The 25447-nt window shown below is 63.7% G+C and overlaps 1 protein-coding gene across 9 annotated transcripts in view; it reads left to right on the forward strand.

Moving 5' to 3' along the window:
- The window catches only part of GSE1 (Gse1 coiled-coil protein), a 252123-nt gene that overhangs the window by 206300 nt on the left and 20376 nt on the right, over positions 1-25447 (forward strand). For 6 of the 9 annotated variants that reach the window (XM_037816084.1, XM_037816082.1, XM_037816083.1 and 3 more), the window contains 2 exons: positions 13985-14203; positions 23940-24139. In XM_037816084.1, coding sequence (XP_037672012.1) covers positions 13987-14203; positions 23940-24139 — 417 coding nt within the window. In that variant the 5' untranslated portion in view covers positions 13985-13986. Of the gene's footprint in view, positions 1-13984; positions 14204-23939; positions 24140-25447 lie in introns of those variants that run through there. The other 3 variants (XM_037816088.1, XM_037816086.1, XM_037816087.1) reach the window with 1 other exon arrangement.

Raw genomic sequence — 25447 nt, forward strand, 5'->3', positions numbered from 1 at the left:
GAAGCAGGGGGCTGGGCAGGTGACAACAGCCACCTTGGGTGGGGGGAGAGATGAGGGGGTTGCAGCTAGAGGAGGGGGCCAGAGGCTCAAGAGATTCCCTGTGGGTCGGTGTTCAACCACCGAGCATCTGAAAAAAAGAGGGGCTGGGGCTGAGCTTGAGGCTGAGGGGTCCCCGGGAAACTTGGTAGTTGGCGGGGGAGCAGGGAGCCTTCAGGCCAGGAGCCTCACACTCGGTTGCAGTTTAGAATCACTTGGGGACCTTTAAAAATTGCCTCCACCCCGTCCCAACCAATTACGTCCAAATCTCTGTGCATCAGCATGTTTTAAAAACCCCCAGTGTGTAGCCAAAGCTGAGAAGCAGAGTTCTGGAAAGAGCCTTCTGCTTGGGGAGAAGTGGGTAAGGAATTCCTCCCCCATCCTTTTAAAGAAGACCCGAGCCCCACCGGGGAGGGCTTAGGGGCTGCCTTGCTCACCCCAGAGCAAGGCCCCACCCAGGCATCCCCGCTGCCCGACGCACCCCACCTGGCAGGAGGAGACGGTGGGGAAACACAGTGGGCACGGTGCCTCAGCTGCCCGCAATCCTGTCACCAGGCCACTGGATGTCTCTGGACCGTCTCTGAACCACAGGTAACATCCCGAAGGTCATTCTCCTTACCTGGCACAGGTGTGCTGCTAGCTCCTAAAAGGTTTCCAAATGCAGAGTCCTATTGGCATGGTCGGATTCTGTATCCTTTGGGGTTTCTGGCTGAACCGTGGTGTTCTGGAACTGGAGAACATTGACATATGTCTGAGGAGTTGGTTGTCGTAGTGGCTTTGGAAGCACCAGGCCTGTGTGGGAATCACACACAGGCAGATGATGTGGCTCCTGCCTCCGTGATCAATCCTGCTGAGCTGTTTCCTTGTCTGTCTTCCCCTTGGACGTCTTCGAGGAGCCAGTGGCCATGTGCATCCTTAGGTGGGGAGCCAGCCAGTACAGGTGAAGGGCTGAGGAGGGGGTGGCACAGGGCCAGCCCCTGGCAAAGGCCAGTGTCACTGTTCTGTGCTGATAGGCACGTGTCAGCCTAGAGGGAGATGCTTGGCGGCTGCTTCCTGGTGCGAAGGACCCAAACATCTGCCCGGTGCACACCTGTGCACTGGTGCCACCTCGGCCACTTTACTCCTGGGCCTCAGGAGTGCCATGTGACGGCGTCTTCGGCTGCTGAGGAGCAGGTGCGTCACTGTGCATATGAAGTGCTCGGAGCAGACGGGGAGGTTTGTCAAAGGACAACAGGTCCTCTCCACGGAGCCGCCTCTTGCCGCCGTCCCCTGGTATTCCTGGAATTTTTACTTTCAAGAAATGGAAAAGGCTCTCTTTCCTCTCCCCGCATCCCGGCCAGCCGTGTTTGGGGTTGGGGCAGGGCCGTGGCCCCTCTCCTCCTTTCCCACCAAGACTTGTTTCCTCCCAAAGGCTCCAGGTGCCAGCTGAGCCCCTCTGCTGCCCCTGCAGCCCCCAGGGTCCTAGAAACACACATGCACCTTTCCCAGCCGTCTTGCCACGCTCCCCCTTGGTGGGGTGGATGGGGCTCAAGGGGGAGGCACTGCTTAGTCAGGACAGTTGCCCTTCCTAGTCTAATGGCGCGTCGGTGGCCATGGGCAGCAGTGAAAGCTATTGATCAGCGCGCTCTGGTCAGGGGGGCTGTGGATGTTGGATGGGTTTTGGGTCCCGGAGGGAAGTCTGTGTGTCAAGCGGAGGACGACCAGGCTTGGAGGATGGGGTGGGGGCCGTGGCCTCCTGCCAGGGCTCCGTTGCGCCAACCCTGTGTCTTCTCCCTTTCTGCGGGCGGGAGAGGTGGGTGCCTTTATATGCACGGCCGTGCCAGGGCGGACAGCACGTGCCGGGGCAGATCCCGAGCCGGGCTGACGAGCATCTCTGGAACCTGGCAGCCGGGTGGGAAAGCTGTCCTAGGGGATCTCTGACCTCCGCTGGTTTAGGAGGTGCTGGCCTGAGGGGTGGGGTTACCCCATTTAAGCAGTGAGGCACCGAGGCCCACAGGGGTTAATCTATGTGCTGGAAATCACAGCTGGCAGGTGGAGGAGAAGGAACTGAAACCCGTGTCCCAAGACTCCAAATCCAGTGCTCCAGTGGTAGCTCCGTTCTCTCCTTTCTAGCCTGGAAGGAGGAGTGGCTGGCTAGGGTGGAAGGTCCTGTTTATAAACTGGGATCCTTAACCAGTCCTGGGATGTGCTGGGATCCACCTAACTCAATTCCCAGTGTCTGTTTATCTCTGACTGTAGTTTTGTAGTTTTGTATACACAGTGGTGGGTTTTTTTTCCTCCTATTCACTCAGCTATTTGAGGATCCCTGTGCTGTGCTAGGTGTTGGGGTTACTGTTAACTAAAATCCTTAGTCGGATGGGAACATTCGCACAACTTCTGCACACCCGGCTATGGGTGTGAGTGATCCTTTGCCGCCCCTCTGGAATGGGGGAAGGTTAGTCACCCCATTCGACAGGTGAGAAAACAGGCTCAGAGTCAGAACTTCTGGGCTTTCCTGGGCTCCTGGCTCCAGTTTTGCCTGGTGCCCCATTTAGAGGATTTCTAGTTGACTGAGTTTTCAGGTTTGCAGCAAGAGCCGGGAGGTGTGGAGTGAGGTTGTGTATTTGAAATCAAATTGATGTCTCAACCCCTTCTTTTTTCAATGCATCATTTTAGCTTTATGCAACTTGCTGTTTTCACCTAAATGGGAATCTTTAAGGAGGTTAAGCCTGCCTTAGGGACATCGGCCCCCCAGGCCCATCCCTGGGGCAGGGTTCGGAGTTGAAGCCCCCCCGTGTGGCCTTGCTCCCGGTCCTGCTGTGTTCCTTCTAACCCTGCTGTGCTGTGTCGGTGCTGCCTCCTCCGGCCGGAACCCCTGGGGTGTGGACGGCCGGGCTCCCGGGCTGTGGCTCTCCACCGTGTCCGTCCCCAGCGGCCCTGCTGTGGGACCTGGTGGGCATGTCCCTGTTGAGTAGCCTCTGAGAAGGGAAGCAGCTAGCTGTGAATGCTGTAAATTCTAAAGATCCTGCCCAAGTGCCCTCCAAGAGAAAGTTGTAGGGGTTTGCACTCCTGCCAACCTGCAGCAACTCAGACCTTTAAGGGGGGCTGGTTCCAGTTAGTTGGGGTACCCTCCCACACCACTCCACCGTCGGCGGCCCATGGTCAGACAGGCACATTTTTGGAAAGGAGATGTTTGAAGGGGAGAAAATCCTTCATTCGGCAAATCCCCCTTATCCGCGCTCTGTGGGTCCCGGGGTAAACCGGGCAGTTTTTCACCCTGTGCTCCTGGAGAAACCTCTTCCCTTGTTCCCAGAGGGTGAAGACACCGCACCCATCAGCCCGGCCCTGGGCCTCAGCGTTCTGCTTGGCCTGACCAGGAAACCGACACATTCCTGATGGGAATACGGGTGGTTTGTTTTTTATTTTTGTTTGTTTTTTTTCTTCCCCCCCCCAGCTTTAAGAAGAATGAAAGAATTATTTTAGACCTAGGCATTGGCTACTCCACAGGCGACAGAGGACGGCTGTGGCCAGAAGAAGGTGGCAGCCCGCCCGGGCCCTGGGGCTGCTTGGCGGCAGGACTGGGGCTGGGAGCTCACCACTTGTGGCTTGTGACTGTTTTCAGAACTTTTCCCTGGTGGCCACCATTGCTGAGATTCATGATCTACTGCTCTCAGGTCCATCCTGACTGCAGGGTAGTCATTTTTTTTCCCAATTGGGCATTTAATGATGTCTGGGGCATGGTACATAAGGCTTTGAAGATGGTAGAGGAGCTGGATGAGGAAGCACCTTTAGAACTGGCAGTTTTCTGGGTCTTCCTTTTGACACCAGTGTTTCCTCAGCCCAGAAAGAACATTGGTGGGGGGGGGCGGTTTGCTTTTTAAAGAATTCTTCACTGTAGGATTCTGCACGCACAACTCCTGTGGGGTTTAGTGATGACCTTCTGTGAACTTGGGAAAACTACATGCAAAACCCAGTAGGTGTGCTTTTCTAGAGAGAGTCTGGCCTGCAGCATTTTGTGAGAATAAACCTTTTGCTAAAGCAAATAACCGTTTTCTCCTTGGGTGCGAGCCCTGCCTCGAATGCACTGGCTTCAGTTACATTGAGACCCACCCGGGGGTCCTGAAACTGGGGCTGACCTCCAGGTGTTGATCCGGATGGAGTCGATACGGTGTGGACGTTAGAGCCAAGGGTCCTGGCCGCTGCAGGCGTTCGTAAGCTCCCGCGCTGGGGCAGATCCGCTCACTGCCCGAGCCCTCCGTTTCAGGGCTGGAGAAACCAGGAATGGAACAAGCAGACAAGCCCTAGGAGCGGCGGCGGCTCTGACAACCTGGACACTTGGGGACAGACAAAGGGACGACTGCCATGCATAGGGTTATGTTGTTGTGGCTTCGATTTTTCAAGAGATTGGAAATCCCCATTTTGACCTGAAATCACCTTTTAAGAAATAGCGACCATTGATGATTTAGATGCAAACAGAAGGGGGGGGGGGGGGCACAGAAGAGGCCTGCGTGACTTTCTTACCTCCACAGCACTGATAGGGAAACTGAGGCCCGGCGCACGTGGTGACTCAGCAGGGCTGCCCTGGGAGGTGCAGTTAGAGGTGAAGGGCTGGACCCACTCCTCAGCTGGTCTCCAGCTGCCACCTCTTGTTGCTTTGTTGGAGCACTTAGCCCCCAGGGGGGCTTCGAGTCTAGATTCCGCCGGCCCTGGAGCCCATCGTGGGCTACAGGAACGTGTTTGGAACATCGCCGGCTCCCACGTTGAGTCTACTGGGATCCCACTGGGGCAAGGGTCCCCCCTTCTGGTTGGGAGAGGCCGTTCCCAGTCCTTGCTTTTGAAGCTGGTTGCTGGAGACCCCAGCCCTGCCCCCCCTCTCCCCCTGCTCCCCCATTGCCTCCCCTCACTGCTGGGGCCTCCCGCGCCTTAGGAGCCTCCTGAGCCTTTGGGTGCTGGGGATTCTGGGCTAAGGGTGGCTATGGGGAGCCACACACTGAGCCTTGCCGGGCATCTCTCTCCCTGCCTGTCTTTGTAGTGTGGCTTCAGTCCCCCAAGGGCTGGGCGGGAGCTTCAGGTGCCTTACCTGGGGCAGGGGGCTGGGGGGGTGCTGGGCTTTGTAGGGCCTGGGGCTGTCAGAGCTGCAGCCCTCCTGTCTCCCTTCCCACTGGCTTCTCCCCAGTCGAGGTCTGTCCCTGGCCGTGACCCCAGCCCCCTTTCCCTCTGGCCTGGCCGGGGCGCCCTGCCCCGTGCCCGCCCTGCCTCTGCCCTCCTGGCTTCCGGTCTACGGTTCGTGGAAACTTGGAGACTTTCAGTGACCTCCACCACTGCCGGCTTGGGTTCCTCTCCTTCGGGACCTCCTGGGTGCATCGGACACTCTGACCCTGTCCCTTGCTGTGCCCTGGGCGTCCGGAGGGCCGGCGGCACTCGGAAAGGGCTGCTTTGTGAAGGAGGGAGGCTGGAGGTGGCCTGGTTAGCTCAGGTGGCCTGTGCACAGAGGGGTCACCCCCTGGGTTGTCACCCCGGCCCCTGGCAGCTCAGGTGGACTCCCCCAGCTGGGAACCACGGAACAAGGGATTTGCAGGGAAAGGTCCCTGCCCAGATCCTCATCTCACTTGCTGGCTGGGTGTGGTCTTATCCTCACTGGTCCCACCCATAAAATGGGTACAGCAAGTAAAGTGGCCCCTCACATTGCAGCCAGCTTGGTGAAACAGGTGATTCCAGGTATGGGGTTCGTTTCTAATGTAAGTAAAGGGAAAGCACTGGCACAGGGTGGGGGGTTGTGGAGCGAGGAAAACTGGCTCATGTCCCAGCTCCTCAGTCTCCCGGCAAGTACTGTAGAGAAGGGTGGTGATCTCTTTGAGCCTCAGTTTACCCATCTGTAGAATGGGCTGGGAGGCAGGCTTTGTGGATTAAAAGCTCATTGACCCTGGGACCATGGGGGGCAGCCAGCTCATCTCCGGGAGGCCACACATTACCTGCTCAGGGCATGGTGGGGAGGGAAGGCTGGGGGCCCGGCCCACTTGTCTGTGCCCAGCTGTGACCAGGCAGTGTGGTTCACATGTGCCTGGCCCTTGAACCATGCTTGGCGAAACCTTAGCCCCTACCGTAATTTTTGTCCATGTTGTCAGCACATCTCCAAGAGTAGCAGCACAGGAGGCCGGACCCAACCTTCGCCCGGCTTCTAAGCCAGCTGGTGTGGTTTGGTTTTCGGTCTGCTTTTGTCTGATTGAGACCAGGCTTCCCCGTGGCTGCCGGGCTGCCTGCGGCTGCCCCCTTTCTGCCCTTTTCACTCCCAGGACCCCCTCGCTGGCCCCCGTAATCTGTCCATCCCAGGCTTCCCAGACACAGCTGCTTAGAATAATCGCCGTCAAGGGTTGCTGCCGTCTGCTGCCTCCCCCATGACTCCAGATGACCAGGACGGTGGCCTGCAACCCCAGCGCTGTCCCCGGAGGCCTTGTGCAGCCGGCTGAGCCCCAGTCACCGGCCAGTGGACCCCTCGCTCTTCTCTGCCCGCATACCTCCACCAGATGCACCCCCGGACTGCCGGCCGATACCCCTCCACGCCCGCACCTGGTTCTCCTTTATTAATTTCACTCATTGACACATCCCTGGGCATCTCTTCCCGGAGACCCTGCCCAGTCCTCCTCTGGAGCCCAAGTTCAGCAGAGGGACCAGTTGGTGGCCCTTGCTGAGATACTGATATGGCTGTAATTACTGGAGCCGGGAAGACACCCCCAGTGTTGCAGACACCCCCCGCCACCCCCATTCTCTGTGGAGTGGCAGCTGTAAGTGTGCCGGGTGGCGTGGCCAGAAGGTGGGGCCCGAGTGGCCAGGGGGTGACCCTGATAATTTGCTGGCGGTGCAGGCTCTGCTCTCAGGGTGGGATCCCTCCCGAGGGGCCTCAGTTCTCTAATTGGGGTTCTGGCTGTCAGTTTTTCCAGGGGGTGGGGGTCAGCACTGCCTCAGTGTCCTGCAGTGACTCAACACTGACGACAGGGGGGCTGGTTCTGCCCTGCCTGGGCCACCGAGCTTATACCCGGAGCCATGGCAGGGGAGGGTCTCGTGCCCATGCACAGAACCCCTCTGCCCACCTCATTCTCGGCCTTTCTCCCTCTAGACCCCCAGTGTGGGACCCTCCCCTGCTCCACCAATTCTTGCCAGCCTTGGCTTTTCCTTCAGTTGCTTGTGGTGGGGGACTCGGGGCAAGAAAAGGCTCCAGCCCCCAGTTCCCTAGAAACCGCCAGTCTGGGACAGGGGCTACTTAGCTTTTAGAATAAGACCCCACAAGGCAGAGGCAGGCTGGGGGCACTCTGGGAGCAGGGGGGCCTCCTCCCCACCCCCACAAAAATGGCTTCATGCACGTGAGCTCAGAACACGCCAAGGGCAGATACAACGATGAATTCATTAGGAAGCCGACCGGGGTCACGTGGCAGCCCCATGCTGCTGCAGCCGCGGGGTGACCCCGGCCTGTCGGGGCTGCAGGGCATTGCCCCTTTAGGAGAGCAGGGGCAGGAGGGTTGGGGCTGGGGGGCCTGAGCCAGGGGACGCCCTTGATTTGCTCACAGACGTTTCTTTCTGAGGTCATGAAGAATTACCGGGGTGTACCGGGGCAGTGATTAGAGGCTGTGGGCCTGAAAGGGGAGCCTGCTGGGCCCGGCCTCACGGGGCGGCCCTGTCCCGGGGGACTGTCGGGGGGCAGGGGCCCAGGGCGGATCAGGGCTTGAACCAACCCCGCAGAACATCCAGCTCGGCTATTAGGGCGTAATTACAGAGCGCGGAGGGAGCGGGCTGAGGTCTGTGCCAGGGAAGCGGGGCCTGAAAGGAGGCAGTAATTACGGGAGCCGGCGGGAGGCCGCGCCCGCCAGGCCCCCACCAGGCCCCCACCAGGCACCGTATTTAATGGAGTAGCAGAGCCCCTCACCCCCGCTTCTCGGCCCCACTGTTAGGAGCACTTGGAGGCGGGCCCACGTGGGGCGTGTTGAGATGTTGAGAACAAGGTGGGTTTCCAGAACATGCCAACCGGCTCACCCCCACCCCCCAACCCTCGGATCTTTCCGTCCCTCCCCTCCTACCCCAATCGTATTAGAGACCCAGGTCAGAAAGGGAAGGGAGTATCCACTAAAAAAAATCACGCTTTGATTGAACAGGCGAGAGAGGCCAGCGGTTTGGTGATTTTTGTTTTGTTTCTCCAGGCCGCCTCTGCCCATCGGCGTGATTTTGTCGGTTCTGAGAGCCGGGCACCGGCCCCTTTCCCTGCCTCTGGCTTCCGGCCCCAGCCTGTGGGCTGTCAGCTCTGCTCTCGGAGGCTGGGTTTGGGCCCCTCAGAACAGAAATCCGAGGTGGGGAGGCCCCAGCCCTTGGCTTGGAGGGATGCTGGGGTGCCATTGGGGAGCTGTGGGACTCTGCTTTCAGGTGTCATTTTCTGGGAGGGGCCGAAGGTGGCAGGAGGGAGGCCATTCCAGGGGTACACAGGAGCTCTGCGGTGGATGTGGCACGTGGCGTCCTTGAGCTGAGCCATACTCGTGTGCACGGTGCAGTGCCGGGGCCCCCCATCCCTGCCACCCCTGTGCACAGGCCTTCACGCTGCTGCACTGATTCCCAGTTGTCAGATAATGAAGTTACATGAGCCGATGATGTAGACGAGCCTTCAGTGAACAGCCAGGGGCGCAGAGGCTAACAAATACCTCCCTAACGAGGGCAGGGGGCGTGGGCACCCCTCGCCCTCCCGGAGCCTCCCTGAGCCCGCTCTGCCCTCTGCGGGCTGAAGGGGGCCGCCTGCCCCCCAGAGCCTCAGCCCGGAACTCCTGCATGGGGGGCACCCACACCTGCCTCCCCAGATAGGGGGATGGGCTCTGTCCTGAGCCCCAGGGGGCAGAGCCGCCAGCAGCCCCCAAGTGCAGGGCATGGGGCTGGGTAGGCGGGCTCTGAGCAGCCACATCAGGGACCCCTCGAGTTTGGCCGCCCGGCCTTGGGGGAGCTGCCCCCTCCGAGGGCCGCAGGGGGTCCCCCTGGCCGCCTCCCGCCCTCCCTCCTCAGGCCCCTCCTGACGCACACATGCCAGGAGAAATGCTAATTTTAGCTGCCTCCTAATGAAGCTGCTCATTTGAAATTCTATTTTAAGTGCCCTGACATCAGCAGAACAGCTTTCCCTGCTCGGCTCAGGAGCCTGCGGCTGACACTGTGGCAGGAACACTGGCTTTGGGGGACCTCCGGGGACCCAGGGGGCCCTGGATGTGGGGCTAGAGGCTGCCAGGGCTTGGGGGCGGGTGCAGGGTGTGCTGAGGAGGGCGGGGGGCGGCCCAGCCTAGGGATTATGGTCTGGTCTGAGCTCCAGCAGGAGCGACGATGGCCCAGGAGGGTGGGGGCGGAGGGTGGCCCTGCCCACTGGGGCCCCTGCTGCCTGGGCAGCTGCAAGTGGGGGATCCAGGCACCACGTCTCTACCGCCACCCCACCTTGCACCTTGGCCTGGACCTGGACAAGCCCCCCACTCCAGTTGGTGCTGAACTAATGCAGTTTGTAACTTGATTCATGGCAAAAACAGGATGCAGAGGTCAAAGGATACAAATAAGAGAGGTTGTTTTTCCCTCTTGCCATCTTCTAAGACCTCCGCCAGTGACTTCAGGTTGTGTCTGGCTTGGCCCCCGATTTGCCCCGTGGTCTCAGCTGCCTGGCCGTCCACCCATGCCAGGAGGGCCCTGGGCCAGGCTGCCAGGTCCAGCAGTGGTGAGCACACGGTGTCCATCTGAGCAGCCAGCTGGCCAGTCTGTCGTGGGGGCCACTAAGGGACGCCTTTGCATCTGCCCCCAGGCCTTCGGGGACCGCTCACCCGCAGGGGAGGTGACTTCGGTGCCAGCTTCTGGTGGCTGCATGCGGTGCATGCCGCAGACGGGAGCAAAGCTGGCTGGCTTCTCCCACAGCCCGGGGCCCAGTGTGGACCTGGGCTCCTAGCGGCTCTCCGTAAAGCGGGCCACAGGCACTGCTGCTTGGCACCTGTCCCCCATTTGAATTGTGTTGTTCCATCTCCAAGCCCAGCTTCTCCATCTGTAAGGCAGGTGCAGGGTCTTTCTCCCCAGGTGTTGGGACTGCATGACAGGCACCGGTTCCCATAAGGAATGTGGAGAGGAAAGGTCTCCTAAGGCCTTGGAGGAATGTGTTTCGGGGACTGTTTGTGGGTAAAGGCGTGGACTGTTGATTTGCAGACAGATGAGGAGAGAGGGAAGGGAGACACCGGGGAATGGTGTGGTAAGGCTCGCTGTATCCGTTAGCTAATGCTGCGTAACAAATTATCCCAAACTGAAGGCCTTAAACAGTGAACACTTGTCAGCTCACAGTTCGTGTGGGGTAGGCAGTCAGGGGCGGCTCAGCCTGGGGGTCCTCCAGATCCTGCCTGGGGCGGGGGACCCACTTTTGGGGTGACTCCCACCTGTGGCTGCTGGCAAGAGGCCTTGTCCTTAGAACATGGGGTCTCCCAGGCGTCCCTGAGCATGGCGGGGTGTCGGCCTCTGCGGGAGTGAGCTGGGAGAGGGCGCGGAAGGCACGGTGCCTTTTGTGAGGTTCCCTAGGGCTGCCCTGGCGAGTGCCGCCAGCTCGTCACTGCCTCACGGCTCAGCCAAGCTGGGGACAGAGTCTGCTCGCGGCCCCTCTGGCTCCTGGGGCGGCCGCCATCCTCGGCGTGCCCTGGCCTGGGGCGTGACCGAGCCGTGGTCGTCACGTGGCCTCTTCCCCGTGTCTCCTCCCCCTTTGTTGGACACCGTCCTGTCGGGTCACAGGCCACTGCCCCACCGTGACCTTTCTGTAACTTGCCCAATTCCAAGTGCAGTTGCTCTCCTCCCAAATAAGGCCACATCACGGGCCGGGGCTTAGGGCCTGAGTGTGTCTCTTAAGGGGACACTGTCCAACCCTGGCCATGGCCCAGGCTGGGGGTCACACACCCACACTTCCATGTTCGGGTTATGGGAATGTCTTGGGGCCCAGCTGTCCCCTGGGGGGGGGGGCAGGGGGTGAGACAACCCCCTGCTCTGAGAGAGACCATCCCGGGAGCCGTGGGCATGTCTCTAACCCGCAGCCCTGAGGCGTGCATGCCTTTGAGCTGCACCTCGTGGCCGGTGGGTGTGGGCTGGAGCCGGGAGCACCAGGTCCCGCCTGGGAAACTGGCTCCAGTCCCCGGCGTGTTGCTTTGCTGACCACATGGCCTGGGGCCAGCCTGACGGTCTCGTGCCTCAGTTTCCCCGTCTGCCCTGCGGGCCTCCTGGGTTTGTCTGAGGAGAGGGCCCTGCGGGCTGGGGGGCGGTGCCACGGGCCCATTCTCAGGCTGTCCACAGAGGTGACCGGTGTCCCCTGACGGGGGTTTCTTTGTCCTGGGATGGGGGTCCCGCCTTCCGAGCTGCCCCTCGGCTGGACCAGTAGGACTGTGGCCAGTGCCCGGGAGGGCAGGGTTCCATCAAAGGCCGCTGTGTATCTCTAGACACCCCCTCAGCACGTGAGTGTGGGTGCTGTGGGGACTTTGGTGCAGACGGGGGGGGGAGGTGGCTTATGAGTGGGTGGTCCGTTTCCCCTCAACCCCGGGGTTTGCTGCGGGGCTGGGGGAGGGGGCTGCACAGCCTGGGTGTCGGCCCCCCACCAGCTGGCGGGCTGTAAAAAGCTGACCCGGGAGGGACTGAGTAAGGTGGATGTGGTCACTGTTTCCATTTTACAGAACAGGAAACTGAGGCACAGAGCTAGAAATGACTTGCCCAGGGTCATGCAGCTGCAGGTCACAGGGGGGCAGAAGAGCAGGCCCTGACCCCTCACTTTCCACCCAGGGGCACCTCCAGACCTCCCTGGACCTCCCTGTGCCATCCGTGGGGGGTGGGGTGCCGCTGTGGGCACGAGAGGTGCCCCTGGAGCCCCCAGCCTGTCTGTGTCCCTCATGGTGGGGCGCAGGGCTGGCTGGAGAGGACTCCCCAGAATAGACAGTTTCTGAAAATCAGCTGCTGGGGACCCCGCTTTCTCTCTGAGCCCTCCGCTTCTCCCTGTGCTCGCGGGCTGGTCCCTGCCCCTTCCTCCTCTGTCCCCTGCCCCCCTCGGCCCTCACTGCCCCCCCCAACTTTTCTCTCCCCCGCCTCCCCCCTCTCTCCTCCCCGCCCTCCCTCCCCCCCGTGCCACCCTCCTCCTCCTCCTCCTCCTCTTCCTCCTCCTCCTCCGTCTCCACCCCTCCCCCTCCTCACTTTTCCAGGGAGGGGTCGGCCTCCTGGACTGGTGCAGGCTGCTCGTGGGGGTGGCTGTGGGGCCCCAGACCACTGGCACCCAATGTTCCCACACCGGCAGCTCGGCACAGCGGCCACGTGACCCCCGGCAGCTGGGCGGCCTGCGGTGGGCGCAGACCCTGTGGGGGCCTTTGTTCCCGAGGGACGAGCCTCGCCTGAGAGGATGGGGTCCACTGGCGCTCGGGCCCGCCTGTCTCCCCCTTTACCCACCAGCCCCCCCTTTACCCGCCAGCCCCCTGCCTGCTCCCAGAGTGTTCCCGGAGCCGCCCCCACCCAGCAGACGTGTGACGGAGGGCGGCCTGGCTCTCAGAACCGGGGGTGCAGGGCGTGCGTTTGGGGGGCACCAGGAGGACGGGGTGACTGGGGGGGCCTGTACCTGCCCATCCCGTGGGCCACCCCCGTCCTCCCTGCCCTTGGGGACAGTCCTCAAGGTTAGACCCATGTTGACTCGACACAGAATCCTGCAGAGCCGAGGTGGGCTCTGGGGTGAGGGGGCCCCTCTACCCCTCGCTGCCTCGTGGGGCTGTGGCCTTGGCCCAGGGGGGTGTCCGGGGTCCCAGCCCCTCACCTCCCGGCCTTGTTGGAAGTAGGTGTTCCCGCCCCTGCCAGTTCTGGGCTGCGTCCCCTCCCCGGAAGCCACTCTGTTTTCCCTTCTTCCCCAGCATCCGCTCTGCAGGTTCTGGCCTGTGTTTCTGGAAGTTAATTTGCTCCTCCCGGCGGCCGACCCCGTTGCCCCCTGCCAGCTGTGAGGCTGCCCGGGCGGTCGCCAGGCAAGTGCCCTGCCGGGAGGGGGGATGTTAATGGAAAACTTATTTATGGCCGCGCTCGCCCTCAGCTTGAAACCCAGCCAAGCTCATCGATTGAGCCGGGGACGGAGGTGCGGGACGTGCTGGAGTGGCCACCGCCACCCAGGCCCAGGCCTGCCGCTGCAGGTGGGGAGGGAACAGCCGTGCCAGCTGTCATCGGGCTGGCGCAGGCCCAGACCCAGGAAGGAGGATTCCGCAGCGGGCACCGAGTGGGATTTTCCATTTTATGCCGTGGCCTCGGCGGCTGACCTTCTCCAGCAAGGAGCCCCCCACCCGTGGGTCCCAGATGGCTTTGAGGCCACGGGCTGGGGTCAGGGCCTGGCCTGCGGCCGTCTGTCCGACCAGGCTTGACTGTGCGTGCACCAGCGCAAGGGGAGCCCCAGCTTGTAGGGCTGCTGGGGCCAATCCCAGCAGGATTAGCGGTTGTCCGTGTGGTTGCTCCGAGTTAGGCCTCTCTCCGTCCTGCAGCACCTTGCTCTTTGTTCCAAGGTGGCAGCTCTGTGCCCCCTGCCCTGTGCCTCCGTCTCCCTCCTCCACATCCTTTGGTGACAGCAGACACGGTCTCGGGCTTTCAGGTGCTGCTTCTGTCCTCTCCTGGCCTGTGCAGCTGGGGGGCTGGGCCAGGCCCCCCAGCCTCTTGGCGTCGGTGCCCCGGGGCCCTGCGCAGGCCTGGTTCTCTCCTTGCAGGCGGAAGGGGCTGGCCCTCTGGGGCACCCCTGGGACCCGTGGGCCCTCTGGGGACGCGGCCTTTCTCTCTGCAGTGTTGCTTTGTTCTGCCTCTCGCCTGACCTTTGAGCCCCCGGGTCCGTCTGCTTCCCGCATGCCACCCTGCTGGCCGTGGAGACCCCCGGGCCGCCCCCGCTCTGGCGCTGGCCCTCCTGCTCTCCAGGTGACCTCTGCTTCTTCTCTTCCTGTTTCAGGCATGAGCCATGAGCCCAAGTCCCCTTCACTAGGGATGCTTTCCACCGCGACCAGGACCACCGCCACCGTCAGCCCCCTCACCCCCTCGCCGCTCAATGGCGCCCTGGTGCCCGGCGGCAGCCCCGCCTCCAGCAGCGCGCTCCCGGCCCAGGCCGCCCCGTCCTCCAGCTTTGCCGCCGCGCTGCGCAAGCTCGCCAAGCAGGCAGAAGAGCCCAGAGGTAAGAGGTGCCCACTCCGGGGGCTCCGCTGCCCCACGAGCCCACCCGCCTGCTCACGCGCTTCTCGTCGGGCTTTTCTCAGGCCGGCTCGCTCTCGGGGGGCTGGTGCGGGGATGGGCAGTGCCGTCCGGACCCCGAGCCTCCGCGTTTCTGTCTACGCCCCATCAGTTCTTCCTCAGTTTTCGAAGCCGCTGTGGGGGACATTCGGAGGGGGGGGGACGGGCCGTCGGCCGGTGCCGAGAGCTGGGAGCTGGGCAGGCCCACAGAGCCCCGACCTGCCCCCCGGGGCCATCCGTGCCCGGCCGAGGGCGGCTCACCCACTGCTGCCAAACGCCCCGTGGCAGGGGCTCCATGGGGACAGCACAAGGGGTCACCTGGGCAGATCTGTGCTGTGCGACTGCACAAACCCTCAACGCCTTCTGCGCTTCCCGTGGAGGATGCCCTCTCGGGTTCCTTCTCTGGCTTTGGGGCACCTGGACCCCCAGTGACCATGCCTTGGGGGGCGTGTCAGTCCTCGCCAGGGGATGTCAGTGGACAGATCGGGGGTGGGGTCTGTGTGTGTTCGGAGCTGCTAGGAACGTCGGGCCTTAGATATCCTCAGGCTCTCAGGATCCCACCAGGGCCGGAGGTAGGGGTGGGGGCTCATCTCGGGGACACAGTGGGTGTCTGGGGGCCTCTGTCTGCTTCCTGCCTCGACCTCGAGGTCCAAGGCTTAGGTCCAGCCCCTTGGGGCACCGAGGCCTGTGGCACCCAGGGACAGGCCCGTGTGCCCCGGGGCCTCCAGAGCTCAGCAGGTGGACAGACGGCTGTGCAGTGGGGGCTGCTTGGGCTTCTGCGTCTGCTTCATCTCCCCAACCCCGGCTTGTTGGGAGCAGGGGGTGTGAGCCTAGAAGTTGGGGTGAGCTTCTGCGTTGCCAGGGAACGGCCTCTCGCTGCCGGGTCCTGCCTGCCATGGGCCGCTCCGTTGTGGCTGTTGCGTGTGGGCAGGCCTCCCCGTGGCTCTGTGCGCTCGTGTCCCTCGTCACCTCCACATCCTCCACTGAGGACTTCCTGGCCATGTCGGAGCAGGCCGGGCCGCGGGAGGCTCTCCTGTCCGGCCCAGCCCTGTCCTTCCAGCCTGTGGCGCTGGGCAGCTGAAGAGCTGGGGATTCAGAGGAGGAAGTGAGGGTCCATCTGGGGCTACCGGGCCCCCGACTGGGCGTTTAGTGAGTGCCTGCCACGGAGAGACCCCAGGAGGAAACCACCCTGCGGAGAACGGAGCTTGGAGGCAAGAAAAGAAGTCCCTTGGGTAGAATCTCCCCAGCAGCTCCCTGCGTTGGCTGTCTTTTTCTCAGAGTTCTGGAAGGCAAGAGAAGCCCTCAGAGACCACCGCCCACATTTGGGAGGGCCCTGCCCCCACCTGGGCTGGGTCACCCAGGAGGTGAGGCTTGCAGGCGCCGTCTGCCTGGGGCTTCGCAGCGGGAGCCGCCTCCCGGGTCCTCTGTCTTCCCCCCGGTACCCGGCTGCAGCGGGGCTGGTAGAGGGTAGCCTGTGCCCCCAAGACTGCTGGGCCCACTGGCCAGGGAACAAGGTGTGCTGCGGGGACCGCGGGGCCGTGCCTCCTCCCTGGCTGTGGCCCGGGCACCTGTGTGACGGCCTGGGAAGGCTGCCGGGGACTCGGCGCAAAGGAGAAGAGCCGGGCAGGCGGTGCTGGCAGCAGCCGCTGCTGCTGTTGGATCATTATGTCCGTCGTCTTGCTGACTTGAAACTGCCCATTGCTCAGATGCACCTGCCAAGGTGGGGGGGTGAGGCCGCGATCTGGCCCCTGGGACGCCCTGACGCTGGAGCTGGTGCTCCCGACGTGCCCCTGGCCTCGTGTCTCATCTTGGTGAAAACCGAGGCTTTCTGACGGCTGAGGGTGAGGTCTGAGCGTTTCAGGTCCCAGCCTTGACCGTGGGTGGCCGTCCTCCCTCGGGTGAATCCCAGCTTTGCTGTGATCGGAGGAAACAGGGATAAATCCGGAGTTACTCTTTCTGAGCTTCCCCTGGGCCGGACGCCACACCCGATGCTTGTTTTTCTTGTTTGCGGCAGCCCCACTGCACCGATGGGGAAACTGAGGCTCCGTGGTCTTGAGCACAAGTATAGCTGGTGCAGGTGTGACACACCCCCCCACGTCCCTCCCTGCTGCTCAAGGCCTTTTCTGAACGGACTTGGGGAGTGAGTGAGGACTGTGCACCCGAGCGGGGGCCACGGCCCATCACCCCAGCACCTGCCGCGGGAGAGTTGGTTTTGGGGGGATGGAGGGCCAAATTGTAAAATCGTCACCACTACATGATTCCAGAACGTTTTCATCACTCCAGAAAGAAAACCCTTCCAGCAGCCACTCCCCTGCCCCCGGCAGCCACGAATGTGCCTTCTGTCTGCAGCTTTCCTGTGCTGGGCGTCCCTGTGGGTGGACGCCACGCCGCGGCCTCAGTCGCTGGTGCTTTGGGCCTTGTGTTCTCAGGGTCCACGCAGCTTGGGAGCGAACCAGAACTTCGTTTCCTTTCGTGGCTGGGTCCAAGTGGACGAGGCTCCAGTGCTCAGCCCCGGCCCCGGACATGTGAGCAAGTGGACCCAGCGAGACCTCTGCCCTGCTCCATCATGCTAGTGGCTGTTCACTGAGCGCCTGCTGTGTACCGGGCCGTTGGCCATGCCCGCGAGTGTGCTTCTGTTCCAGCAGAGCTCCCCAGCTCCGTCCCTTGGCCCCTTTTGCGGGTAGATAAACCCAAGCCTCGGGCATGCTGAGTCCCCCGTCTTCAGTGGTGGAGGGAGATTTGAACCTGGTTAAACGCCAGAGACACAGATCCCGGAACACCACAGCGGCAGCCTCCCTGCCCGACCGGGAGCCGTGAGCCTCTGCCGAGCCTGGGCCTCCTGCCCCTTCTGGACACCCCAGGCTTTGGCATCTCAGCTCCTGGGAGACGGACGTCACTCAGCCTCGGGGGAGCTCCGGGAGGACGCTGGAGAACCCAGCTGGGGCGTCCGACTCCAGCTAGCCCCGAGCCGAGGGGCAGAGGCCAGGGCAGGGTGAGGGGGCCCCAGGCCGGCAGAACCGGCTGGGCCGACCCTCAGGAGGCTGCGGCTGCCCCGCGCCAGCCCCTCCGGGAAGGTGGAGCTCCAGCATCACCTCCTGGCTGCGCGGGCCTGTCCCCACCGTGGCCCCTTGTCGGCCTCACGGCCCCATGCTGCTCCCCCATGCCGCTCGTCCTGGCCCCTGCATCTGGGGCACCCTCTCCAGCCCCCCATCCTCGCCCCCATCCCCGCCTCCCACGGCGCCGCCTCGTTTTCAGCCGAAGGACCCTCGCCCCACACCGCCTCCCAGGCTGGTGCCGTCCCCGGCATCGCGTCTCAAGGGTGCAGTTTAAAAATTCAATCCCGGCGAAGTCACGCGCGCCGTGTCATTCGCTCCACCCGGGGGGGGGGGGGGGGGGATAAAGGGAAAGAGGAGGGAGAGTCGGTCTCTCGGCAGGTTTCCCTGCTGATGAGCCTCGTTGGAGTTTTATTTTCCCTAAGGCTCCAAGATGCTCCTCGCAGCCCAACTGCCCTGCTCGGCCACCCGGGCAGGGGCGCGGGCAGGGTGGGGGCCGGGGTGGGGGCCCGGCTGGCCCCAAAGACCCCGCGGGGAGGCCCTGGAGCCCAGGTCCGAAGACCCCTTCCTTCCTCGCTGTGCGACCTGGGCCAGTCAGTCTGCTTCTCTGAGCTCCTGTTTTTTCTCAAGATGAAGATACTTTTGTCTGTCTCCTGTGGTGATGGCAATTTAGTGAGAACAGGCTGCTGATGGGCAGTGCCCCCCGGCCTCCCCCCCCACGGCCCGGGGCCTGCAGAAGCTCAGTGCGGCCGGGCAGGCTGTGGCCACGAGTGGGACTGGGCCAGGGAGGGTGTCCCACGAGGGCCGCGGTTGTCAGTCGCCACCACTGGCTCCAGGCTGGGGTTCCAAAGGCCACCGTGCCCCGGCAGCTGCTCGTATGTTTGTCCCAATGGTCTGGAGTGCGCCCGGGAAGAGAGGCTGTCGCCTCTGGCCCCCGAGTTTCCTTTTTGATTTTTGTTCAGACCTTCCTGACTCTCGTGTGCCTTGTGGGGAGAAGGGGGTTCAGGGGATCCCTGGACCTGCTGGTGTTGGGAGCTTTGCTTTCCCCGTGGTCGGTGCCTTCCGGCCTGCGGGGAGCCGGGAGCGGTCAGTGCGCCCCTGCCCTGACCAGTTGTACTTGTCATTCAGGTCCCCTGTCCCTGGAACATTCCACTGGGCAGAGTTACAGGAAGGGAAACCAGACCGAGGAGACCCTCGGGGCCTCGGGCTAGGGGACTGGATGACGATGGCCCAACTGCCCCGTAGACCACACAGCTCCGTCCGGCCGGGTCCCGTGTCCTGCCAGAAGGGCCGAGGGGGGGAGCTCTGGGGGTTGGGCCTGGCCGACGGGGTCTGTGGTCAGAGGTGGGGCGAAAGGCAAGGACAGGGGAAGCACAGGGTGTCCTGGGAGCCTTGTCCCCCTCAACTGGCCAGGCCGAGGGGGCACCGGGCTGCCTGACCCAGGGAAGTGGGTGCAGCCCGGTGAGCCTCCCGCTGGGCGCGCTGCCCGGACACCCACTTAAATGTCAACCTGGGAATGGAACAGCCCTGGCCAGCCCCTTTGGGTGCCGTACCCAGACCGGAAGCCCCCGTGGGGACCCTCTCTCGGAAGGATGGGGCCCAGGCTCAGGTGCTCGCCCTCCTGCCCGGCCGCCCTCTCTCCTGCAGCACAGGGTGGCCTGCGAGCTGCCCCCACATCCTGGCCGTGCTGCCCCACAGGCCCGCCGAGCTCTGGGAGGCCCTGGCGGGGGGGCTGCATCTTGCGAAGACCCTGCAGGGAGCACGTCCCGGAGCAGTCACCCCTGTCCCCGCGTGGTGAGGGGCGGGGGTGGGCGAGAGCCGGGGGAGGCGTTCTGCGGGCACGTGCCTGCCCCTCGGCCTCGGCAGGAGGGACCCTGCAGTAACCCCCTTTCCCTCCCTGGACGGTCCCTGCCGCGGCCCTGGGGCCTGCTGGTGTGGGGTGGCTGAGACCCGGGCTTGCCCTCAGCACTCTACAGTGTGGGGCAGTGGTTTCTGATTAAAGCCCAGGCTTGTCTCCAGCTCTCCACAGTGAGGAGAGGTGGCCTCTTAGCCTGGCACGGAGACACTCACTGAGGGCATCCAGCTGGTGCTAACTGTCTGCTGGACCGACGAGGCCTGCAGCCAGGAGGGAGGTGCCTGTGGCTGGGGGCGACCTCTTGTTGCTGCTTGCTCAGCTCCCCGGCAGCTTCGGGGTCTCAGCTGTTAACTGTGTCTGTCCACCGACAGCGGAGGTAACAGGGACACGCGTGACGTGTCCTCCCTGGTCCAGATTAGTTTCATTGACTTCCGGCCGGACGCTGCCACTTAAGCGCGGCCACTGCAGCTCGTCTGTCCAGCCATGTGGTGCGGGGGCCCGGAGAGGCCGAGTGGCAGCCTTGTCGCCGAGGCATCGATCGCCGCCGTTCCTGCAGGTGACTGACGGCCGCCCGCCTCGGAGAGGACAGGCTGCTGATGGTCGCTGGTCTCCCGTGACAGGAGCCCGTCCCTGGGCCGCCCTCGGCCCTGCCGCAGCCCCCACTCCCCTCGCCCTGCGGAGTAGTTAACAGGCGCAGAGGCTGATGACGTGGGGGCAGGACGGCAGGGGGACCGCGTGCAGGGGCCGCAGGCCTGTGCCACCATCTGGGGGACCCGCGGCGCCGAGTCTGTGGCCTCAGTGTCCCTGAGTGTCCAGTTAGGGCGTGAGGAGGAGCCGCCAGGGGTCAGTGGTGTGAGGTATGCCCGGCGGCCGGCGCACGGTGGGGTTGGTGTGGCTCCCACTCTGCCGGCCTGGCCCTGAGTGGGGACCCCAGCCCCACGTGACCTTGGACGCCAATGGTCCCCTGTGGGCAGCCGGAGGCCGCGTCATCTGCCGTGACGGGCGGTGCTGCTCGGTGGGTTTGTTTCCTTTATTCCCTTTTCCGGTTCCAGGGCAGAAGTGCCCACCCCCACCCCTCTCAGGCACCGGGCCCCAGGCAGGGAAACGTCCGGAACAAGAGCCCCGGAGACGGGGAGTCCCGTCCTGGCTGCCTGCGGCCGGGGCGGAGAGCGGTGGGGGGCGACTGCTGACGGGTACGGGGTTACTCTCGGGGTGACGGAAAGTTCTAAAACTGAGCTGGTGGCTGCACAGCTGAATGTACATAAACCCTTGAACTGTACCCTCAGCGGGGGTGTGTGGTGTGTGAATGTGTACTCGATCTCAGGAACACTGTTACCCCCCAGCCCACCCCAAGAGAGAGCAGCAGAGACTGTGGAAACCCCATTTTGAAGGGAAAGATCCCTTCCCTAATAATTTTTTTCCAGAAATTTAAAGCAAATTTTTAACTGAAATCTGAATACATCCTGAAAAGCGCAGAAGCTGGTCCAGCTCGGTGAACGTCCCCTCCATAAAGCCCACACCCAGATCGGGGGACACGGGGGACCAGCCCTCCCTGTGCCTCAGGGGGTCAAGCTGCCCTCTCTCCCCCGGTGGGGAATTGGGTCTGGGGAGCTTGGTGGGGGCGCACGCAGCACAAGCCATGTCGTGTGCCTGGGGGATTCACGGACCGCGGCACGTGGTTGGGTCGTGCTCCCGCACTGGAGCGTTGCATCCTGAGAACATTCCGGACCGTGTCTGTGTCACTGATGGTCATTTGGTGTCGGGGCCTCTGGACTTTGCTGTGTGTGTCTTGGGTGGACGTGAACCTGCGTTTTATCTGATCCTGGGCTGGGAGTGGGAATGCTGGGCCCTGGGGCCAGTGGGGATTAAGTTCTAGAAGATCCCGTCTGGGAGACTTGGGCGCGTTGCACAAGTGCGCGTCCCCCCTGGCAGTGGGTGAGGGGCCCAGGCGCCGCGCTCTCCCCTGGCTTTGACCGTCAGGCTCTTCCTCTGTCGTGTTTGTTGGGTGACGGGTGGGCTGGCCCCAGGGGCCATTCCAGAGCCACCAGGTCAGCACCGTCCAGCAGGCCCGGGCCCCAGGCTGGCCCTATCGCATCGCGCACCCTCCCCCACCCCAGCGCCACTCCTGAGCTCGGCTGCCCAGGCTCAGTCCACCTACTCGGCCCTTCTCCTGGGAGAGAAGGAAACCGCCATCGCTCCCCCGTGGCTCCCCTGACAGGTAATGACACGGCTTCCCCTGTGTGGCTCAGAGCCTGCCCAGGCTGAGTAGGTGGCAGTGCTGGGGTTGAAAGGAGGCCCACCGGACCCAGGTTCCCACCCTTGGGTGCGGGCAGTGGCAGGCTGGCCCATTTGGGGAGATTGGGGTCCCCCCTCGGGGCAGCAGCCCCCGGGGGAGACCGTTCTGCTGCCGGGGTGTCTCCTCGCAGGCCCACACTGTACAGTTGTGCAAGCCATGCACAGTCCCAGGCACGTTCCCACTTGGGTGGTGGAAGGGTCCTTAAGGCGTTTCTGTAGCAGGCGGCAGGAGTGTGCCTGGGAGTGGGGCGCCGTGGGGTCGGCCAGGTCCAGGACCCCAAGGGCGTGGCTTCTTGGGGCAGAGCTCCCTCCTGCCCGGTGCTGCTGGGGGCGGACAGAGTGGAGAGTCCCCCAGTGGGTTCTGTTATCTCGGCAACATCCGGGCCGCGAGGATCCCCACTGAGATCAGACGTGCTCTCTGGGGTCCCCGCCTGTCTTCTGAGCTGCAGTTTTCTGTACGGTGAGTGGCGGCAGGTGGGCAGGGACCACGCAGATGAGGGACCTCGGCCGCCAGGCAGGACGATGCTGAGTTCTGGGCAAGATCCAGGAAGACGCCCAGGAGCCAGTGGCTTGAATTCTTCTGGAAGGAGCAGCCCCTCTTCCATGCCCCCTCCCCCCCGTTCTCCCGGCGACCCTCACGTGGCCAAGCAGGGGTGGCCCCGTCAGCCCGGAGGGAGGCATGGGCCTGCCGTGGGGTCTGCGGCCATATCCTCCCAGACCGCGGCTCGGGGGGCCACGTTTATGAGGAGAGCCGTTCAGGTCCCAGCCCCGCCACTCCTGGAACCTTCAGGAAAAGGGCAATTGACGCATACCGTGGCCTTGGCGTAGCCTGAAGTCCTGCTGTGATGGGTCTGGGGGACCCTCAGGCCAGCCCCATCGTGGACACAAGCCGTTGCTTCCGGTGTCTCAGAATGAGGCGGGGTCTGCCTGGGTCTGTGTCAGGGCCACAAAGACACTGGGGGTGCCCAAACCAGGGCCCATCCACAGAGCACAGCTGCTGGGGTGAGTTGGAGGGGCTCCTCCGCACCCCCCCCCCACTTCAGCCCAGATCACTGAAGGGTGGGGGTGGGGCCCTGGGCAGGGCGCTCGGGGCTCACCCACGAGGGGGGGGTGGGGACGTGGAGGTTGGGCTGGGGGCTGCTGGGGCTGGGGGCCATGGAGCACGACGCGCTCACCCCTGGCAGCAGGAGTGGTGGGCAGGGCAAGGCGAAGCCCATCTGAGCTTGAAGACACCTCCTTTCTGGGGACGTTGGGGGGTGTCCTCCCAGGCTCTGTGTCCCCTGCGCCCTGCTGCCCCTGCAGACGACACGGGGGCCGGGCCTGGCTGCCCTCACGCACCCTTCTGCCCTCATACCTGTGTCCCCACCATCATATTTACACACACACAGCCCACGCACCCCATAACCCACACCCCACCTTCAGGGTGTCCCCCTGTGGCTGATGCTGGAGCCCAGGAACTAGAACAGACCTAGGGGCCCCCTTTCCCTCTACCCCTGCAGGCCCAGGAGCCCCCAGGCCCCCACCCCTCCCTCTGTCCGGGGGTCTCCTGCCGTGCCACCTGTCCTTGAGGGTCGGGGGATAGCTCAGGGCTACGGGTGTCTTCTAAGGGTGATGGGAATGCTCTGGAATTAGCTGGTGGTGGTGATGGTTGCACAACTCGGTGAATATACTAGAAAACACTGACTCATGCACTTTTTAATGTGGTGAGTTTTATATTATGTGCCTTACATCTCTGTACGAAAAAAAACCAAAACGAATGTGTTTGGTGTTTCTTCTAAAACTGTCCACCGGGTGCACCGAGCAGCCGTGCCAGGGGGGTTGTCCTCGGCCTGTGTCCCCCCCATCACGGTCCTGGCCACCGTCTCCGGCTCGTGGCCCTGTGCCTCTGCCCCTTGCTCAGGCCTCTCCAAGACGGCGCGGGCCCGGCCTGGCTGTCACCATCCGAGGGTCCTCGCTGACCGCGGGGGTGGGGGCAGCCCCAAGGTGGCCCATGCCCAGCCTGCATGTCCCAGAACGTGAGAGTCGTTCCTGGGAACATGTTTCCATTCGGGAAGGAGCCATGTTTGTCTGTCTTCAGCCCCAGTCAGGAGCCACACTCCGGTGCCCCCCCCCCCCAAGTCCCTGGTGCAGCCGCGGGTCTGAGGCAGCTCTGTCCCCTTCCGCTGAGCGTCCTGTACCCCGTCCTCTCGCTGGGTCGGGACCTCAGGGTGGCTGAGGAGCAAGGGCCCCTGTGAGCTGGGGAAAGCCGAGGTTCTGGCCGCTCCAGGTGGGCCGTGGGTATGGCCGGCTCTGCTTCCCACCTGCCTGCAGGGAGGGGCGGCCACGTGGTGGGGGCCCTGCCTCCAGGACACACCCTGCTGGCCCCTCCCAGCCTGGCGCTCTTGGGGGAGACCCTGCGGGGGGCTGGGGTGCAGCCAGGGCCCCGGGTTGGTGTGCGGTGCTGACCCACTCACGCCTGCCGTGTGCTTCTCCCGCAGGGTCCTCACTGAGCAGCGAGTCGTCCCCCGTGTCCTCTCCGGCCACCAACCACAGCTCCCCGGCCACCACGCCCAAGCGCGTCCCCATGGGCCCCATCATCGTGCCTCCCGGGGGCCACAGCGTCCCCAGCACGCCTCCCGTGGTGACCATCGCCCCCACCAAGACCGTCAACGGCGTCTGGAGGAGTGAGAGCCGGCAGGTGAGCGGCCGGGGCCCAGGTGTGGTGACGCCAGGGTCACAGGTGCTGAGAAGGGGGTCCCCCGCTCCCCCCAGGGGGCCAGAGCTCAGCGCAGCCCATGGCTCTGGGTTCAAGTCTTGTGCTCACGTCCCGTTGCTCTGAGCCTCCGTGTGCTTTTGCAGAGGAGGGGGTGACAGCAGCCCCAGCCTCCAGGATTCCGTAAAGATCCACAAAGCGTCTCAGTGCCGGGTAAACAATCGTTGGAGTCGGGAAACCCACCTGCCCACGATCCCTCCAGGACAGGAGATCCCACCGCTTCCCTGTTCTCCGTCTTTGAGAGCCCCAGGGGAGGCCCTTCCCAAACTTGTAGGCTACCTGTGGGTCCGCGGCCCCCTCAGCGGGCCACACAAGGACCTGGTGGGATGAGTCCTCAGGGCAGAAGGAGCCAGGGTCCCGGGTGCTGTCCTGTGAGCCCACCCGCCGTCCCCTCCCCCCACGCCCCAGGCCCAGCGCGGCCGGAGCCGGCCCCCCTCACTGAGAACCACTGGCAGCTCTGGAGCTTCCCTGGATTTCTCTGCCCCAGAGAGAGCAGGGCAGGGGGGAGCGCAGTGCTCACCTCGCCGTCCTCCCAGCTGCCTCCCTGCCTGGGCTGGGGGGTGGGGTGGCCAGGCAGAGCCCCCTCAGCCCTCCAGCAGGTTCCCCGGCCTTGGCCTCGGGGGTGGGCCACCTTCACCCCCACGTTCTCTTCTGGCCGACTCAGGATTATCCCTGGCGTAACTGATGTACGTGAGGCCCCTTTGCCCACCCAGAAGCCTCTGTCTCGGCTTCGCTGTGCCGGGGGTGCAGCCTGGAGACCCCACGTGTCCCAGGAGGAAGACAGGGCAGGTCCCGGCCGGAGGACCAGCCTCCAGCGGGCTCCTGGGTTAGGGAATGCCCAGAATCTGCTGCCCCCAGGGATTTCCGGCCCTTTGCCCTCGCAGCAGCCACCCCGGGGGGCAGTCATGACCTGAAGGACCCGTCTTCAGGAGCTGCACCCCTCCCTCCCGCTGGTGCAGGCCCAGGCAGCTCCGGGTCCAGTCGGGCCCTGGCTTGGGCCTGACCTGGTGGGCGGCCTTCATAGTCCCCTCCGCTCTGCTCGGGGGTGGGGTTCAAGGCGGCTCCTTCTGGCCCTGTCCTCTTACCCACCTGGGCGCAGCCTCTGACACCCGGACCCCCGTGGGCGGGAGAGGAGGGTCATCGTGAGGCTGTGGCAGAGGAGCCCCTGGGGCGGGTGTTACGGGTCGGGGGACACCCAGGTAGTCGGAGCTGCGGGAGGGCTCCAGCCTGGCT

This window comes from Choloepus didactylus, chromosome 22, assembly GCF_015220235.1.
Source record: "Choloepus didactylus isolate mChoDid1 chromosome 22, mChoDid1.pri, whole genome shotgun sequence".
In the NCBI taxonomy this organism is placed as follows: domain Eukaryota; kingdom Metazoa; phylum Chordata; class Mammalia; order Pilosa; family Megalonychidae; genus Choloepus; species Choloepus didactylus.